The 18,934-nt window shown below is 43.9% G+C and overlaps 1 protein-coding gene across 1 annotated transcript in view; it reads left to right on the forward strand.

Annotated features, from left to right (window-relative positions):
- The window catches only part of LOC141222889 (uncharacterized), a 71,753-nt gene extending 55,632 nt beyond the window's left edge, over nucleotides 1-16,121 (forward strand). Inside the window, exons 9-10 of the mRNA XM_073666722.1 lie at nucleotides 12,214-13,941; nucleotides 15,021-16,121. Coding sequence (XP_073522823.1) covers nucleotides 12,214-13,387 — 1,174 coding nt within the window. The 3' untranslated portion in view covers nucleotides 13,388-13,941; nucleotides 15,021-16,121. The remainder of the gene's footprint in view (nucleotides 1-12,213; nucleotides 13,942-15,020) is intronic.
- The last annotated feature ends 2,813 nt before the right edge of the window (nucleotides 16,122-18,934 follow it).

Here is an 18,934-nt window from a genome sequence, read left to right on the forward strand (position 1 = left end):
GGACAACGCGAGAGAGATGTCCCCATCCTCTTCTTCCACAGGACTGTAAACAAGAAGACCCCAATGTTCCTCAGGGTCATCAGGTAGATGGAGAGAAGGTGTCATGAGATCTCCTCTATGATGTGTAGACGGCTGTGATGGTCTTGTGCTCAGTCTTGTTTTATCCACCAGTATTATATGTTTTATACTTGTGTAATGAGAACGGTGGAGATGACAGGATTAGAGCCGATCATAGATGTGACTTCTCCATCTGTCTGTGACTTTTACAATATTTGTTTCAGGGTGAAGATCTGACCCATATTAATACTATAGAGACATATGTGAGGGGTGATGAGCAGTGTAAAGAGGAGATTCCTACATATGACTATCCAGGTGAGTAGTAACCACTAAATGCAGAGAAGTTACAGATTCTTCCCAGCTTCTCAGCTTTGCTGGTAGTGTATCCCGACCATATCACAATTGTGTAATCACCATTTTGCCTTTAGACCACAACATTCTCCTCCACCCAAAACTGTTCAAATGACTTTGGGTATTAAAAGCCCTTTTCTATAGAGTTTACAACTTTAGAGGATCCACCTACCCCCTGGGATTAGAAAACGCTAACTCTTACCTGCCCAGATCTGTAAACTACAAATCCAAATGACAGCGTACGTAGAATGTGCTGACAAATCAGAAAATCACTTGAAGAAAAATATTATCATGGACCTCTAAGAGAAAGTGGAGGGTAATGATGCTGTTGGCATCCTAGAATCCTGATATCTTATTGGATGAATCTACCTTCTCTCTATTCTGTGCTGCTGAATGTGCTCATATGTTTCCTAAAAGACCAGGTCCAGTCTTTCTGACCAAACTTCACTTTTATGATCGATAAAATTAAATGTACAGTGAGGGCCAAGTGTGAATTTCTGTACAATAATAGATTACTTTGGAATTTTTCACAAATGGTGCTTTACATGTGAAAAGAGGTTACCGACTGGTACAAGAGGAGAGAGGACCCTGCCCGTGAGGGCGCTCAAACAGTCTATAAGGGATGGGTGGGGATACAGTAGGTGAGGGTACAGCTGGTCGTGCAGCTATATGGTGGAGCGAGGGTTACTGGGGGTTGTAGGCTTGTCGGAAGAGGTGGGTCTTCAGCTTCCTTTTAAAGGTTTCAACAGTAGGTGAGAGTCTGATATGTTGGAGTACAGAGTTCAAGAGTAGGGGGGATGCACAGGAGAAATTTTGTATATGATTGTGGGAAGATGAGTTAAGAGGGGAGTAGAGAAGGAGATCTTGTAAGGATCGAGGTTGCGTGCAGCTATGTACCAGGAGACTAGGTCCCAGATATATTTAAGAGACAGGTTGTGGATGGCTTTGCATGTCATGGTTATGGTTTTAAACTGGAGTCTCTGGGCAATGGGTGAGCCAGTGAAGGGATTTTATAGATTGTAATCTTATAGTAGATTGATATTGAAATGATAATAGGAAACAGATTAACTTTATAAGTTATTTTCCAACTTCTCTTGAATACGACAATCCCCTATATACGTATACGGTTGTACACTATTATCTGGGCACATGGCAGATTAAGAAGAGAAAGAGCGGCATTTAGCTATTTGAATGTAGATCTTGCTGGAATAGTTTGCAGACTCAATGTATTGGATTCACAAAAGATGGCTACCACGAACAGGCTTGGCACTATCTACTCCGTTTCCAGATTTCACAGATTGCCTTGTTCATCACTAGTGATGAGTGAGAACTAAAATGCTCGGGTACTCGTTGCTCTCGAATTAAGCAAATTGGAATGCTCAAGTGCTCGGCCCGAGCAACGAGCCCAATGTAAGTTTATGGGAAACGCGAGCATTTGTCTGGCGCCCCCCCCCCCAAAGGTCTGCTGGGGTTAGGGTTTTGAACTGGAGTCTCTGGGCAATGGGGAGCTAGTGAAGGGATTGACTGAGAGGAGAGGCCAGGGAATAGCGAGGGGACAGATGGATTCGTCGGGCAACAGAATTTAGAATAGATAGGAGGAATGCGAGTATGTTAGAAGGGAGGCCACAGAGCAGGAGGTTCCAGTTGTCGAGACGGGAGATGATGAGGGCGTGCACTAGTGTTTATGTAGATTCGTGGTTGAGGAATGTGCGGATCCTGGAGATTTTTTTTTACTTCGAGTCGGCATCCTCCTTACTCCCACCATTCCAAGTTCCCTGAGACAACTGATCCCACACTTGGACACTTCGAAGAGCTGTTTTGTTCATCTTTCCATTTATAGATTCTGGCCTCTCGCTTGGTCCGCTCGGAAGGCGAAAGAACTTGGATATGTGGTTTGAAGGAGAGATTAGAGTCCAGGGTTACCCCAAGAGCTGTTCACTTTTCCATTGATAGATTTGGGCCTCTCGCCCGGCCAGCTTCAAGCAGGGCAGCAGAAGATCGCATGCAGCGATTTGAGCAGCCATGGTCACCCGAAGGTGACAGTGGGAAAATGAAATTACTGTCGCAAGGGGTGGATAATGATGAGACACAATGGACAGAAAGTCAGGAGGAGAACCAGGGTGTGGAAGTGGAAGACGAAGCGGTGGACTATGAAGTCACTAACCCAACCTGGTAAGGGGACATGCAGAGCAAGAAAAGCATCACATAGGGGGAGGGAGGCGTAGCACCACAACAGGCAGGAACAAGCAGTGTGGTGGCCACAGACACAAGGCAGGCAACTGCTCCCTGGAATACCCACACGCCGGAAGTTGCCAGTGCAAATATTATGTCTTCCTGAGACTGGTTCTTTTTTAAAGACTGTTTAGATAACCCCAAAAGGGGCATTTGCAACATCTGCCAGGCCAGCATCAGCAAGAGCACCAAAACGAACAGCCTGACCACCAACAGCATGCTCAGGCATATGACAGAGGATTGCAGAGTTGTTGAAAGCTGTATCAGAGAACCTGATGGCGGCTCTGAAGCTAGGCAAGCTTGCACACGTACCATGCCTGGTCCATGTGCTCAACTTAGTGGTTCAGCGATTTCTCAAAATCTACCTGGATCTGCCAGAGCAGCTTGTGAAAGTACTCCACGTGTGTGCCCATTTCAGAAAGTCAGCTACAGCTTCCGCCGCCCTGGCCGGGTTTCAGCAGCGTTTGCAGCTTCCAGTTCACCAACTGGTGTGTGATGTGACTACTCGTTGGAAATCAACGTTGCAGATGTGTGGAATGATTTTGAGCAGCAGAGAGCAGTTGTTGAGTACCTGCTTCAACACGCCCGTTGGCATTCAGGTCAGCCTCCGCACATAAGAGCTGATGAGTGGGCATGGATGTCTGACATCTGTGTCGCCATCCAAAACTTTGAGGACTCCACCAAGATAGTGAGCGGCTATGACACAATAATTAGCGTCGTCATGCAGGTGACATGAGCAAGTGAGTGATTTTTCACGTTGAATAAAGGATAGTTGTGTGTCAAATATGACTCCAAGACAGCAGGTGTGCCGAATGGGAGTTATAGTGGCACCAACTAAAGGAAATTGCAAAGTTAGGTATAGGTAGGTTAGTAAAAGTCAGGTATAGGTAGGTTAGTAGAGGGAGGAAACCAAAGGAGTTTATTGTTGGAGATATTAAGTTCAGGCTCTTGAAGAATTATATAAAAAAAATTCCTATCTGACAACGCTGGTGGCAGAGGTCACAGTTCCTTGGACAACCAAGGAATACAGGCAGGAGAGACACAAATCAGATGCAGCAGAGGTAGGGGAACGCTGTCAAAGGTCTGTGACAGTTTTCTCAGACCCTCCCAGTGCCCAGGCTCTAATAAACCTGGTACTCTGACAAGGAGGGAAAAGGTTTGGAAGATGCTGAAGGACTACCTTGGCGACTGTACCAGCATCCTCCATGATTCCTCTCTGTGCCTTACAACTGTTGGGTATCCAAGCTGGACCCTTGGAGGTCCTGGCGGCTAGCGTTTTGTCAGAGATGGTTTTTAATGCTGCTGAGGGCATTATAAATTATATAACTGATAGGCGCATCTGCCTGTCAACTGAAAATGCTGACAGGCTGACTTATCAAAATGAACAAGGGCTGGATTGGGCCAGACCTCTCAACACCACCAGATGATAGCATCGAGCATAAACTCAAATCCAGTGGTTATTTTTTTGGGGTCTATTCCCATGCACCCCTTCACACCCAGACATCCTCCTTCTCCTCATCCTCCACCTCCATATTTCCATGCCCACATAAATTTTTAAGAGTGTTTCTAATTAGAGACGAGCGAATATTTCAACATTCGATTCAGATTATAATTACCGTTTTTGCAATATTCGCCAATGTAATTGTCGAGTATTCGCCGAACATTGCCGAACGCCATTGGATTCAATGGGGGTCAAAACCATCGCATACACAACACCTTCAAATGGGACCAAAAGCTGCAAAACACATCAATTTAGGGCAGACAACAGGAAAGTGCTATCAATTGACCCACAGTACAAGCAGTATAATTATTATTCATTATTATAGCGCAATTTATTCCATGCGCTTTACATGTGAAAGAAGTTACCGAGTGGTACAAGAGGAGAGAGGACCCTGCCCGTGAGGGCGCACAAACAGTCTATAAGGGATGGGTGAGGATACAGTTGGTGAGGGTACAGCTGGTCGTGCAGCAATATGGTGGAGCGAGGGTTACTGGGGGTTGTAGGCTTGTCGGAAGAGGTGGGTCTTCAGCTTCCTTTTAAAGGTTTCAACAGTAGGCGAGAGTCTGATATGTTGGAGTACAGAGTTCAGAGTAGAGGGGATGCACAGGAGAAATCTTGTATATGATTGTGGGAACATGAGTTAAGACGGGAGTAGAGAAGGAGATCTTGTAAGGATCGAGGTTGCGTGCAGGTACAGTACAGATCAAAAGTTTGGACACTCCTTCTCATTTAAAGATTTTTCTGTATTTTCATGACTATGAAAATTGTACATTCACACTGAAGGCATCAAAACTATGAATTAACACATGTGGAATTATATACTTAACAAAAAAGTGTGAAACAACTGAAAATATGTCTTGTATTCTAGGTTCTTCAAAGTAGCCACCTTTTGCTTTGATGATTGCTTTGCATACTCTTGGCATTCACTTCATGAGCTTCAAGAGGTAGTCACCGGAAATGGTTTTCACTTCACAGGTGTGCCCTGTCAGGTTTAATAAGTGTGATTTCTTGCCTTATAAATGGGTTGGGACCATCAGTTGTGTTGTGCAGAAGTCTGGTGGATACACAGCTAATAGTCCTACTGAATAGACTGTTAGCTGCTTTTTTCTTGCCATAATACAAATTCTAAGTAAAGAAAAACGAGTGGCTATCATTACTTTAAGAAATGAAGGTCAGTCAGTACGAAAAATGGGAAAACTTTGAAAGTGTCCCAAGTGCAGTTGCAAAAACCATCAAGCGCTACAAAGAAACTGGCTCACATGAGGACCACCCCAGGAAAGGAAGACCAAGAGTCACTCTGCTTCTGAGGATAACTTTATCCAAGTCACCAGCCTCAGAAATCGCAGGTTAACAGCAGCTCAGATTAGAGATCAGGTCAATGCCACACAGAGTTCTAGCAGCAGGCACATCTCTTCAACAACTGTTAAGAGGAGACTTTGTGCAGCAGGCCTTCATGGTAAAATAGCTGCTAGGAAACCACTGCTAAGGACAGGAAACAAGCGGAAGAGACTTGTTTGGGCTAAAGAACACAAGGAATGGACATTAGACCAGTGGAAATCTGTGCTTTGGTCTGATGAGTCCAAATTTGAGATCTTTGGTTCCAACCACCGTGTCTTTGTGTGATGCAGAAAAGGTGAACTGATGGACTCTACATGCCTGGTTCCCACTGTGAAGCATGGAGGAGGAGGTGTGATGGTGTGGGGGTGCTTTGCTGGTGATACTGTTGGGGATGTATTCAAAATTGAAGGCATACTGAACCAGCATGGCTACCACAGCATCTTGCAGCGGCATGCTATTCCATCCGGTTTGCGTTTAGTTGGACCATCATTTATTTTTCAACAGACAATGATCCCAAACACACCTCCAGGTTGTGTAAGGGCTATTTGACCAAGAAGGAGAGTGATGGGGTGCTACACCAGACGACCTGGCCTCCACAGTCACCAGACCTGAACCCAATCAAGATGGTTTGGGGTGAGCTGGACCACAGAGTGAAGGCAAAAGGTTTCTCAAGCGCTAAGCATCTCTGGGAACTCCTTCAAGATTGTTGGAAGATCATTTCAGGTGACTACCTCTTGAAGCTCATCAAGAGAATGCCAAGCGTGTGCAAACCAGTCATCAAAGCAAAAGGTGGCTACTTGAAGAACCTAGAATATAAGACATATTTTAGTTGTTTCACACTTTTTTGTTAAGTATATAATCCCACATGTGTTAATTCATCGTTTTTATGCCTTCAATGTGAATGTACAATTTTCATAGTCATGAAAATACAGAAAAATCTTTAAATGAGAAGGTGTGTCCAAACTTTTGGTCTGTACTGTAAGTACCAGGAGACTAGGTCCCAGATATATTTTAAGAGACAGGTTGTGGATGGCTTTGCATCTCATGGTTATGGTTTTGAACTGGAGTCTCTGGGCAATGGGGGAGCCAGTGAAGGGATTTTATAGATTGCAATCTTATAGATTTCTGGAGCCAGTCCACAGTAAAAAAGCAACCATAGAATGTCCGGGAACCTTCCCACAGACTTCTTAGCCAGGGCTGCTTCTCGTCTGGGTTGGATGGGCCCACCAGAGAACCGGAAACTCCTCCAGTGGGCCCTGGCTTCTCCTTCAGAGAGTTCATAGTGCAAACCTTGCAGGTCGTGATGATGATAGAGGCCACCATCTTGTCACACACGACCATGCCTAGCTGTATGTTCAGCGGTGAGATCCACCAATCTGCCTGTTGTGTTACAGCTTTCAACAACTCTGCACCGGTGTGTGTTTTGTCACCTAAGCATTAAGCATATTATCTTCAGCACAGCCTGTTGCCGCTTGGCCAAGGCAGTGCTGCAGTGCTTCCAACTTGGGACTGATGTGGTCATTTCGGAGATGGATGCCAAACAGGAGGAGGAGGGGGTGCAGGAGCTGAACAATGTTATTACATTGAGGGTACATTTAGCGAGTCTGGTTTTTATACAAAAGAAAGATCCTACTGTGTTTTTATTTTATTTGTTTTTTTACAGCTCTTCAAATGTGTATTGGAGTGCGTCCTAATTTTTGGCAGCCCTTGAAATTGCTGCATATGCAATAACAGTGTAAACATCCCTGGCAGCGTGCTTGCATTAGTGCACCACCTCCCACTATGCAAGACCGCAATCTTACCTGTCAGTCCAGCCTTAAAACCGTGCTCCCGTTCATGCTGTGTGCATGTCTCTTGACTGACTGCTTAGGGTGGCGGCCCGGTTACTTCCTGATTCTTATAGCTGCTGTGGGCACACCCCTAATGCGTCTCCAGCCTATTGCTGTGACTCACTGGATATTTAAACCCCCTCCACCAGAAGGAGTGCTGAGCACACCTTTCACTCAGTTTGTCTTTGCAACTGTATTGCCAGGTCTGTCCTGTTTCTGCCACTCTGGGGGCTGCATACCCAGACCTGTTATCTCTGACTTCTAGTCTGTTTCCGCCACTCTGGGGGCTGTATACCCAGACCTGTTACCTGTGACTTCTAGTCTGTTTCCGCCACTCTGGGGGCTGTATACCCAGGCTCGTTCTTGTATCTCATTGCAGTAGCAGTTCCTGTCTGACTGTATCCTAGCCTGTTACCTGTTTGTCTCTATGTCCGTACCTTCCCTTTTCCTGCAGTATCTGAACCTGCACCTAACTCCAACTCGTTGTCTCTGTACTTCTGTTTGTGAGTTTTGTGTCCACTCGCTACTTCATAGGAAGTACCCTGTGTGTATCTGGTTCTGCTTGTTCCCTTTCCCTTCCTCCGTATCTTCCTCCTGTGTTCTAGCCATCTTCCTGTATTTTCCAGTCTGTTCCATGTGAACAGAGCCCTGTCCTCTCTGCCTTGTTCACCGCACCCCCGGTTTCGCTCCGCTCTGTCTTGCCCACCACTCCAGCGGTTTCTCTCTGCTCTGACTTGCCCACCGCTTCCGGTGGCTTCCCTCTGCTCTGCCTTACCCACTGCTCCGGCGGTTTCTCTCTGCTCTGACTTTCCCACCGCTCCGGCGCTTCCCTCTGCTCTGCCTTACCCACTGCTCCGGCGGCTTCTCTCTGCTCTGCCTTGCCCACCGCTCCAGCGGCTTCTCTCTGCTCTGCCTTGCTCACCGCACCAGCGGTTTCTCTCTGCTCTGCCTTGCCCACCACTCCGGCGGCTTCTCTCTCCTTTGCCTTGCCCCACCGCTCTGGCGGCTTCTCTCAGCTCTGCCTTGCCCACCGCTCCGCGGTTTCTCTCTGCTCAGCCTTGTCCACCGCACCTGCGGTTTCTCTCTGCTCTGCCTTGTCCACCGCTCCGGCGGTTCCGCTCTGCTCTGCCTTGCCCACCGCACCTGCGGTTTCGTTCCGCTCTGCTTGCTCACCGCACCAGCAGTTTCTCTCTGCTCTGCCTTGTCCTCTGCTCCGGCGGATTTTGCTTTACTCTGCTTGTCTACCGCATCTGCGGCTCTGCACCTGTCTCCCAGTCTGTACTGGACCCTATCCAGCCTGCGCTCCAACCTGCTAGTACCTCCCTGTCTGCACTCCAGCCGTGCTTGCCAGTATCTCCCTGTCTGCACTCCAGCCGTGCTTGCCAGTGCCCACCTGTCTGCATACCAGCCGTGCTTGCCAGTACCCACCTGTCTGCATACCAGCTGTACTTGCCAATACCCACCTGCCTGTATGCCAGTCTAACCTGCCTGTTCCTGCATTCCCCGTTGGGGTCAACAACTGTGACCGGGATCTGACCTGGAGTCGCCCTGGTCCCTCTGCTCGGTTCCTCCTTGTCCACGGAGTCGACTAAGCCGCCGTGCGACCTTGGTCGGATCGGGTTGATACTTAGTTACGCCCCTCCAGGCACTCTTCGGTTCATGGTACAGTGGGATCACTAATCACGCTCATGCCAGTCAGTCCGGGTGCGAGCGTAACAAACAGTATTGGAGACAAACTCTTTAATAATGGGAAAGAAAATTCAAATAGATTCTATATTCTAGAATATTAACTGTCTTATCTGAAATTCATTTACGGGTGAGGAATCGCAGTATGGATTGCGTATTACACCGATCCAGCCAGGTATTATTGCCTTATACTGCGTGCTGCTGGTGCTGCCCAAAAAATGTAAAATCTGTTCTATTCCCTATCGATAATGCTGTTAGATGCATTAACAATAGGGACAGGTGCTGCTAGGTGGTATCATCAGCTCCAGATGAGTTCATTCTAGTCGCATAAATGTCTTCCACAGTCCATAATTTTTTTTTTTAGTATTTCTTTGGCTTTATATACAAGTCATTACCCTGGAAAGAATGTTTCTTAACATTTTTTCTATTTTAGCTTGTTTTTTGTATGTTTTCTTTTTGGCAGTGGTGTAATACTCTGACAACATTGTTCACAGATTTTGTCAGCAGCCAACTGTGAATAGGTTTGAACCCACAACTGCAATTTTTTAAATAGAGTGTAATATTTGACACACTTACAAAAATTGCTGGATTATTAGGCAGGTCATATGGGATCACGTCTGATGGCCACAGTTTCAGGTAGTCGCCAAATAGTATGGTATTTCTCAGCGACCAACTATCAATTGGTCCAACAAAACACAGCTGTCTAAATTTTAATAGTCTGATCATTGAAAAAAAAAGTTTCTCTGCTTCCACAATACAGTAATGTGAATAAAATAAAAAAAATCTGTCTGTATTCTGCCAACAAGCAAATGGAGCAGTAAAATGGTGTACTCTGGATTACTTTTTAAGCAAATAATAAGGATTAAGATAAAAAAAATTTTAACCCTGCCCTGATACCTTGGGCTATATCTACGGATATCTGTAACAGCAGCAGCAGACAGAATGTGCAATGGACCCTCTTGTGCTGTATACACTGCCACAAACCCTGACTGCCTGATTGCCTAACTCCTGCTATCACCACTGAATATATGCAGCTGGATTAGTCCTCAGAAGGACTGTTAGTTCAGATGAATTTATATATACTCCTTGAGTACCACTACCTATATCTAATTATTACACCGACAATTCTGTCCCTCACACAGCAGCACCTCTCCCTACTCTGCCTGTTCCCGGATAGACTGTGACGAGCCTAGTGTCATCAAGTCTTATATAGACCTGATGACGCTATGCGGCCAGCCAATCACTGTAATGCCAGAACCAACATGGCTACGACAATACAGTGCTTGGCAGGAATCCCTGCATGTTCGTTGGCTCTCTAAAGAGCGTCAAACATGCAGGGCGGGGACCCCGAGCAAGCAGGAAATACTCGCCAAGCATGTCGATGCTCGGGCGAGTCCAAGCAGTAGCGAGCATGGTCGCTCATCATTACTCCTACCCTTTATCCCCTCTACATGGATCTGGACTTACACAGAGACCCCTAGGCTTGGGCCACGGTGTTACCTGCTGTTCTGGGGAGTGAGATGGGAAGAAGAATAGTCAAGTATCCGGGTCAGAACAAGGGGGGAAGAGAAAATACAAAATCAGAAGACACAAGAGTAGTCCGTAAACGGGCCGGGGTTCACAACAGGAAACAAATACACAAGCCGGGAGCTGAGCACAGAGGACTGAACCAGAGGAGAACAAGGCTGTATCTGGCAGCTTCCGGCAATATGCTTCCAGCTTTAGTAGGGTGTGGTGCTTCTAATTGGCTGAAGCAGAGAGCAGATTACTTCAGCTGGACAGCACACACCCCCATACTGCCAGACTGGATGGTACTAGAGGTCAAAGGCACCCTAATTTTAGTAGCTGGACAGAGCCTATGCCTCACAGAGCTTCTGGTTCAGATGTCTCTTCCATCACCAGTGCTGCCTGCCAAATGAATAAGGCAGCTCCTGGTGACTGAATCAGTCGTCACAGCAGCAGATCCCAGAGGAGATGGGACACACCATTTGCAGAAGCCCTAATGTGACCAAAATGGCAAAAAACCATAGCAGTAGAAATCCCCATAAGTGACTCCATTTTGGACATTATAACCCTCAGTGAATTCATCTATAGGAATAGTGACTATATTGACTCCACAGCCACTTTCTGGAAATTAGCACACAGTGGATGTTGGAGAATGAAAATTGGAAATATACCATTTTATTACCCAACACATAGTGCCCAGATTGTGCTCCTGGAGACACACACCATCAATTAACTGGGTTCTTCTCACTATGGTAATGCCAAATACATGGATGCTAAATGTCTTTTGGGCGCACTGCAAGGCTCAGAAGCAAGGGGGAGATTTGACTTTGGGAGATCGGATATTGCTGGATTGGTTTATGGAAGCCATGTTGCTTTTCAAAAGCCTTTGAGCCACTAATAATGAGGAAACCTCCGTTTTTCCACTGACAGATGATGGACCTGAATAGGGTCTTGTTTTTTGTGAGACGAGTATATATTTTTATTCATATTATTTTCTCCTACATAACATTGGTGGCTTTTTATTCCATATTTTGGAGGCAGAATGAATAAACAGTTGAACACCACGCTCTACTGGTTCATGCTATGAGGTTTTCTATTAGACTGTGAACTGTCATCTTGGTGAATAATTCAATATTTTACATAACTTAACATTGTTACGGACAATTTGAGTAGAAATGTTCAAAAATATTAATTTCAAGGATATTTTATTAAAAAATAATAATTGGTTTTATTCTTTGCAGTTGTCTGTACTAAGAGATCAGAGGAACAGCTGACATTTTTGATTTTTAAATCAGATGAGCTGGAGATCACACAGGATACAATTGAAGTGAATTATATTACTCCTGAAATACCATCATCCCTTTACAGCAAAGATCTGTCATCTGATCCTTTGAAACAGGTCCTGTCTTCTGATTCATTGCAGACTACTAAGGAAAATCCAAGCCATAAAAGAACCATTAAAAAACAAACTGCTCTTAAAGCAAAGAAACCATTTTCATGTTCAGACCGTGTGAGATTTTTTAACAAGAAATCGCAACTTGTTAGTCACCAGAGAACTCACACAGGGGAGAAGATCTTTTCATGTTCAGAATGTGGAAAATGTTTTGTAGATAAATCAACTCTTGTTACACATCAAAGAAGTCACACAAGGAAGAAGCCTTTTTCATGTTCAGAATGTGGAAAATGTTTTGTAGGGAAATCACACCTTGTTAGACACCAGAGACTTCACACAGGGGAGAAGCCATATTCATGTTCAGAATGTGGGAAATGTTTTGTAGGTAAATCCATTCTTCTCGCACATCAGAGAATTCACACCGGGGAGGAACTGTATTCTTGTTTAGAATGTGGGAAATTTTTTATCTGGAAATCGTATCTTGTTAAACACCAGAGAATTCACACAGGGGTTAAGCCATTTTCATGTTCAGAATGTGGAAAATGTTTTGTGAATACATCATCTCTTATTAGTCACCAGAGAAGTCACACAGGGGAGAGGCCTTTTTCCTGTTCAGAATGTGGGAAATATTTTACACAGAAATCAAGTTTGGTTCTACACCAGAGAAGTCACACGGGAGAGAAGCTTTTTTTCTGTTCAGAATGTGGGAAATATTTTACACAGAAATCACGTTTTGTTCAGCACCAGAGAACTCACACAGGGGAGAAGCCTTTTTCCTGTTCAGAATGTGGGAAATGTTTTAACTATAAATCATATCTTGTTAGTCACCAAAGAACTCACACAGGGGAGAAGCCTTTTTCATGTTCAGATTGTGGAAAATGTTTTAATCAGAAATCGCATCTTGATAGACACCAGAGAACCCACACAGGGGAGAAGCCTTTTTCATGTTCAGAATGCGGAAAATGTTTTATCCAAAAATCATATCTTGTTAGTCACCAAAGAACTCACACAGGGGAAAAGCCTTTTTCATGTTCAGATTGTGGGAAATGTTTTAACCAGAAATCGCATCTTGATAGACACCAGAGAACCCACACAGGGGAGAAGCCTTTTTCATGTTCAGAATGCGGAAAATGTTTTATCCAAAAATCATATCTTGTTAGTCACCAAAGAACTCACACAGGGGAGAAGCCTTTTTCATGTTCAGATTGTGGGAAATGTTATAACCAGAAATCGCATCTTGATAGACACCAGAGAACCCACACAGAAGAGAAGCCTTTTTCATGTTTAGAATGTGAGAAATGTTTTGCAAAGAAATCACTGCTCATTAAACATCAGCGAACTCACACAGTGGAGAAGCCTTTTTCATGTTCAGAATGTGGAAAATGTTTTGTAGTGAAATCACACCTTGTTAAACACCACAGACTTCACACAGGGGAGACCTGTATAAATCCTGAAGGTAAAACTAGAGAAGACAACTCGGACCTGGCTCCCTGAAAGGCTGTTGAATGTATCATGTACCTCCTAAGGAACCGTGCAGCATAGGAAGAAACCCAAGCAGTACACTTATTGGACTGGCCTAGATATTCAGAAGTAGGACCAGAACTCCAAGCAGAATCCACTAAAGACTATCAGCAGCAGCGAAGACCAGCAGGGGGAAGATTTAACTAGTAGGACAGGCAAGATAACAAATGAAAAACAATTGCTATTCGAAATGAATGGACAAAGGCAAATGGTAATCAGCACCCATACAGGTACAGAACCTGCTGTGGCTCCGTGGACAGAGACGCCAACATAAAAGAACAGGACCACCGATCAAATCCCGAGGCATGACAGTTTTATACAGAAATCAAATATTATCACACATCAAGGACCTTACACAGGGGATAAACTGTATTCTTGTTTAGAATGTGGGACATTTTTTAACTGGAGATTACATCTTGCTAGACGCCAGAGCAGTCACACAGAAAAGAAGCCTTTTCCATGTTCAGAATGTGGGAAATGTTTTACACAGAAATCAAGTTTTGTTTAGTACCAGAGAACTCACACAGGTGAGAAGCCTTTTTCCTGTTCAGATTGTAGAAAATGTTTTAACCAAAAATTCTATTTTGTTAGGCACAAGAGAACCCACACAGAGGAGAAGCCTTTTTCATGTTTAGAATGTGAGAAATGTTTTGTAGAGAAATTGCAGCTTAAGCTTATTAAACATCAGAGAACCCACACAGGGGAGAAGTCTTTTTTTTTGTTCAGAATGTGGAAAATCTTTTGTGAAGAAATCATTTCTTCTTAGTCACCAAAGAACTCACACAGTGGAGAAGCCTTTTTCATATTCTTAATGTGGGAAATGTTTTACACCGAAATCAACTCTTAATAAACATCAGGGAAGAAGCCTTTTTCATATTCAGAATGTTGGAAATGTTTTAACTGAAAATTGTATCTTGTTAACCCCTTCCCCCCGAATCTGTTTTACAATTCTGATCAGTGTCACTTTATGTGGTAATAACTCTGAAACGCTTTAACAAATCCCAGTGATTCTGAGATAATTTTTTCGAGACACATTGTACTTTATTTTAGTGGAAAATTTTACTTAGAGTTTACTAAGTAATTACTGCACGTATTATATATTTATACCCAAGCTGGAGATTTTATAATTATATATATATATATATATATATATATATATATACACACACATACACATACACACACACAGTATATATATATATATATACAGTATATATATATATACAGTATATATATATATATATATATACATACAGTATATATATATATATATATATATACACATACAGTATATATATATATACTGTATATATATATTTATACACTGCTCCAAAAAATAAAGGTAACACTTAACACAATGTAACTCCAAGTCAATAACACTTCTGTGAAATCTACCTGCCCAGTTATGAAGCGACACTGATTGTGAATCAATTTCTCCTGCTGTTGTGCAAATGGAACAGACAACTGGTAGAAATGATAGGCAATTAGCGAGATACCCCTTATAAAGGAGCGGTTCTGCAGGTGGTGACCACAGACCATTTCTCTGTTCTCATCCTTTTTGGCTGTTTTGGTCACTTTTTCATTTTGCCATTTCTCTCACCCCTAGAGATACAGTAGCATGAGGCGATGTCTACAGTACAACCCACAGAAGTTGCTCAGGTAGTGAAGTTCATCCAGGATGGCATATCAGTGCGAGCTGTGGCAAGAAGGGTAGCTGTGTCTGTCAGCACAGTATCAAGAGCATGGAGCAGATACCAGGAGATGTGGAGGGAGCCATAGGAGGGCAACAACCCAGCAGCAGGACCACTACCTCCTCCTTTGTGCAAGGAGGAACAGGAGGAGCACTGCCAGAGCCCTGCAAAATGACCTCCAGCAGGCCACAAATGTGCATGTTTCTGCACAAACGGTTAGAAACCGACTCCATGAGGGTGGTATGAGGGCCCGACGTCCACAGATGGGGGTTGTGCTCACAGCCCAACACCATGCAGGACGCTTGGCATTTGCCACAGAACACCAGGATTGGCAAAGTCGCCACTGGCGTCCTGTGCTCTTCACAGATGAAAGCAGGTTCACACTGAGCACATGTGACAGAGTCTGGAGACGCCATGGAGAGCGATCTGCTACCTGCAACATCCTTAAGCATGACCGGTTTAGCAGTGGGTCAGTAATGGTGTGGGGTGGCATTTTTTTGGAGGGCCATCCATGTGCTCGCCTGAGGTAGCCTGACTGCCATTAGGTAACAAGATGAGATCCTCCGACCTCTTGTGAGACCATATGCTGATGCGGTTGGCCCTGGGTTCCTCTTAATGCAGGACAATGCCAGACCTCATGTGGCTGGAGTGTGTCAGCAGTTCCTGCAAGATGAAGGCATTGAAGCTATGGACTGGCCGCCCGTTCCTCAGACCTGAATCCTGTTGAGCACATCTGGGACATCATGTCTCGCTCCATCCACCAACGTCACGTTGCACCACAGACTGTCCAGGAGTCGGTGGATGGTTTAGTCCAGGTCTGGGAGGAGATCCCACAGGAGACCATCCGCAACCTCTTCAGGAGCATGCCCAGGTGTTGTAGGGAGGTCATACAGGCACGTGGAGGCCACACACAATACTGAGCCTCATTTTGACTTGTTTTAAAGGACATTACATCAAAGTTGGATCAGCCTGTAGTGTGTTTTTCCACTTTAATTTGGGGGGTGACTTCAAATTCAGGCCTCCATTGGTTAATAAATTTGATTTCCATTGATTATTTTTGTGTGATTTTGTTGTCCGCACATTCAACTTTGTACAGAACAAAGTATTCAATGAGAATATTTCATTCATTCAGATCTAGGATGTGTTATTTTAGTGTTCCCTTTATTTTTTTGAGCAGTGTATTATGGCTGCGATCAGACTGCTACTATAAGTAGTCCCCATAGTGGGACTAAGTAAAAAAGTGAGAAAAAACAACAACAATAAAAGTACCCATATTTGGTATCGCCGCAACTGGAACGACCTGACCTATAAAACTGTCCCACTAGTTAACCCCTTTAGTATACACAGTAAAAATAAAAAACTAAAAAAAAGAATGCTTTATCATCATACCGCCGAACAAAAAGTGGAATAAAACGAGATCAAAAAGACAAATATAAATAAAAATGATACCGCTGAAAACGTCATCTTGGCCCGCAAAAGACAAGCTGCCATACAGCTCCATCAGGGGCTCCCCAACACGACATTGCGTCCTCCTGTTACACTTATGAAAATGCAAAATTGCTGGCTGAAAAACATTTTTGCTGGAAAAATGTAATTTTATTTTTACGTCTCAATGTTATAAACTTCTGTGAAGCACCCGGGGGTTCAGGGTGCTCACCACACATCTAGATAAGTTCCCTGAAGGGTCTAGTTTGCAAAATGGTGTCACTTGTGGTGGGTTTCCACTGTTTAGGCACATCAGGGGCTCTCCAAATGCAACATGGCGTCCCACTAATTATTCAAGCAAATTTTACTTTCAAAAAGTCAAATGCGCTCCTTCCATTCCAAGCCCTGAAACACCGAATATGAGGTCAGTCAAAAACCTTTAACAAGCAATTGGTTACATGGTGGCACTGCAGAAGCGGGTGCCCACACTACATAAAATACAATGATTGTATAAATACACAAATAGTTAAATATATAATATATATAAATACACATACATACACACACACACACACACATGTAGTCTGAACCACAAAGGAGCAAGTATGTACAAGTAGAGTGAGGCCAAGCGTATAAAGCAATATACCTAGTGTAGCATGTCAGTGAACCTCGGGTAGCCTAAAAATAACATATAGATGAGCTTAACTGTATAGCATAAGATGATTGTAGATATAAAGTGGTCCTACACAGGCGGCGAGCCAACTGATGGCACCAGGGAATGAATCCCTCTTGTGAAGATTTAAATAGAGTCAATGACTAATGAAGGAAGTATAATGTAAGGTATAGAGTATTCCAAAGAGAGGGAAGGGGGAGGGGACACAATGGACATAACACCAGATCAATGGCAGACAGTGTTATATATAAGAAAGGGGCTTAATGACCGGCTGTGGAGAGGCGTGCCCAGAAGATGCTGGTTAGATGTTAGAGGACGTGTTCAACATGAGGGTCAGGTCAAAACTTGTAGACAAGATAGGTAATATGACTTATACTTCTGTTCTACGTGGTCCAGGGTACCGACCGAGTATGCGCCACACTCGGCACCCTGGGCCACTTAGGTAATATGCCTTCCATGACCTCATGTTCGGTGTTTCTGCTTTGGGTTTTGGCTTGAAAAACGCAGATTTCATTAGAATAGATTGTGGGCTCCATTAGCTGAGCCCCTGAGGTGGCAGAAACACACCCCCCCCCCCCCCCCCGGTGACCCCATATTGGAAACTTCACTGCCTAAGGAATTAATCTAGGGGTGTAGTAAGTATTTCGAACCCATAGGTGCCTTACAGAATTTTATAACATTGAGTCGTGGAAATATGACATTTTAGTGGTAAAAATGCAATTTTTCTATTTGCTACAAATTTGTCAGGTACACAAGGGTTAATAGGTGAAACTGAACCTAATTTATTAAATAATATATCCTGAAAGAGGTGATGTCCCATGTCATCAGAAATTAGTTAGCCCACACCTCAGGGGCCACTCATAGCCATGGTGACTCGATGTCATCATGACAACATCCGGGTGACCAGAGCTAACAAGTTCTTTAGGTCATGTGCAGTGCATGATCTACCTAACTGGTGTCAGCGCAGCACTAAAAGTTATAAAGCATAGCAAAGCTCCTGTATATATATATACACATAAAGGCAGTTGTACTCAAAAGTTTACATACCTCGGCAGAATTTTTCATTTTTTGGCCTTGTTTCAGAGAATATGAATGCTACAGTTTTTTTGTTTTCTCCACTCATGGTTATTGGTTGGGTGAAGCCATTTATTGTCAAACTACTAAATTTTCTCTTTTTATATTTTAATGACAACCAAAAACATCCAAATGACCCTGAGCAAAAGTTCACATACCCTGGTGATTTTGGCCTGATAACATGCACAGAATTTGACCCAAATGGGTTTGAATGGCTACTAAAGGTAACATCCTCACCTGTGACCTGTTTGCTTGTAATCAGTGTGTGTGCGTAAAAGCTGAGTGAGTTTCTGGGATCCAGACAGACTCTTGCATCTTTCATCCAGCCACTGACGTTTGTGGATTGAGAGTCATGGGGAAAGCAAAAGAATTGTCAATGGATCTACGGGAAAGGGTAGTTGACCTGTATAACACAGGAAAGGGATACAAAAAAAAATATCCAAGGAATTGATAATGCCAGTCTGCAGCATTCAAACTATGATTAACAATTGGAAAATCAGGGGCTCTGTAAAAACCAAACCACGCTCAGTTAGACCAACAAAAATTTCGGCCACAACTGGCAGGAAAATTGTCTGGGATGCAAAGAAAAACCCACAAATAACATCAGCTGAACATCAGGACTCTCTGAAAACTATTGATGTGGCAGTTTCAAGATGC

The sequence above is a fragment of the Phyllobates terribilis genome, unplaced genomic scaffold (assembly GCF_046119375.1).
Source record: "Phyllobates terribilis strain yellow unplaced genomic scaffold, ASM4611937v1 Scaffold_364__1_contigs__length_1914224, whole genome shotgun sequence".
NCBI classification, from domain to species: Eukaryota; Metazoa; Chordata; class Amphibia; order Anura; family Dendrobatidae; genus Phyllobates; species Phyllobates terribilis.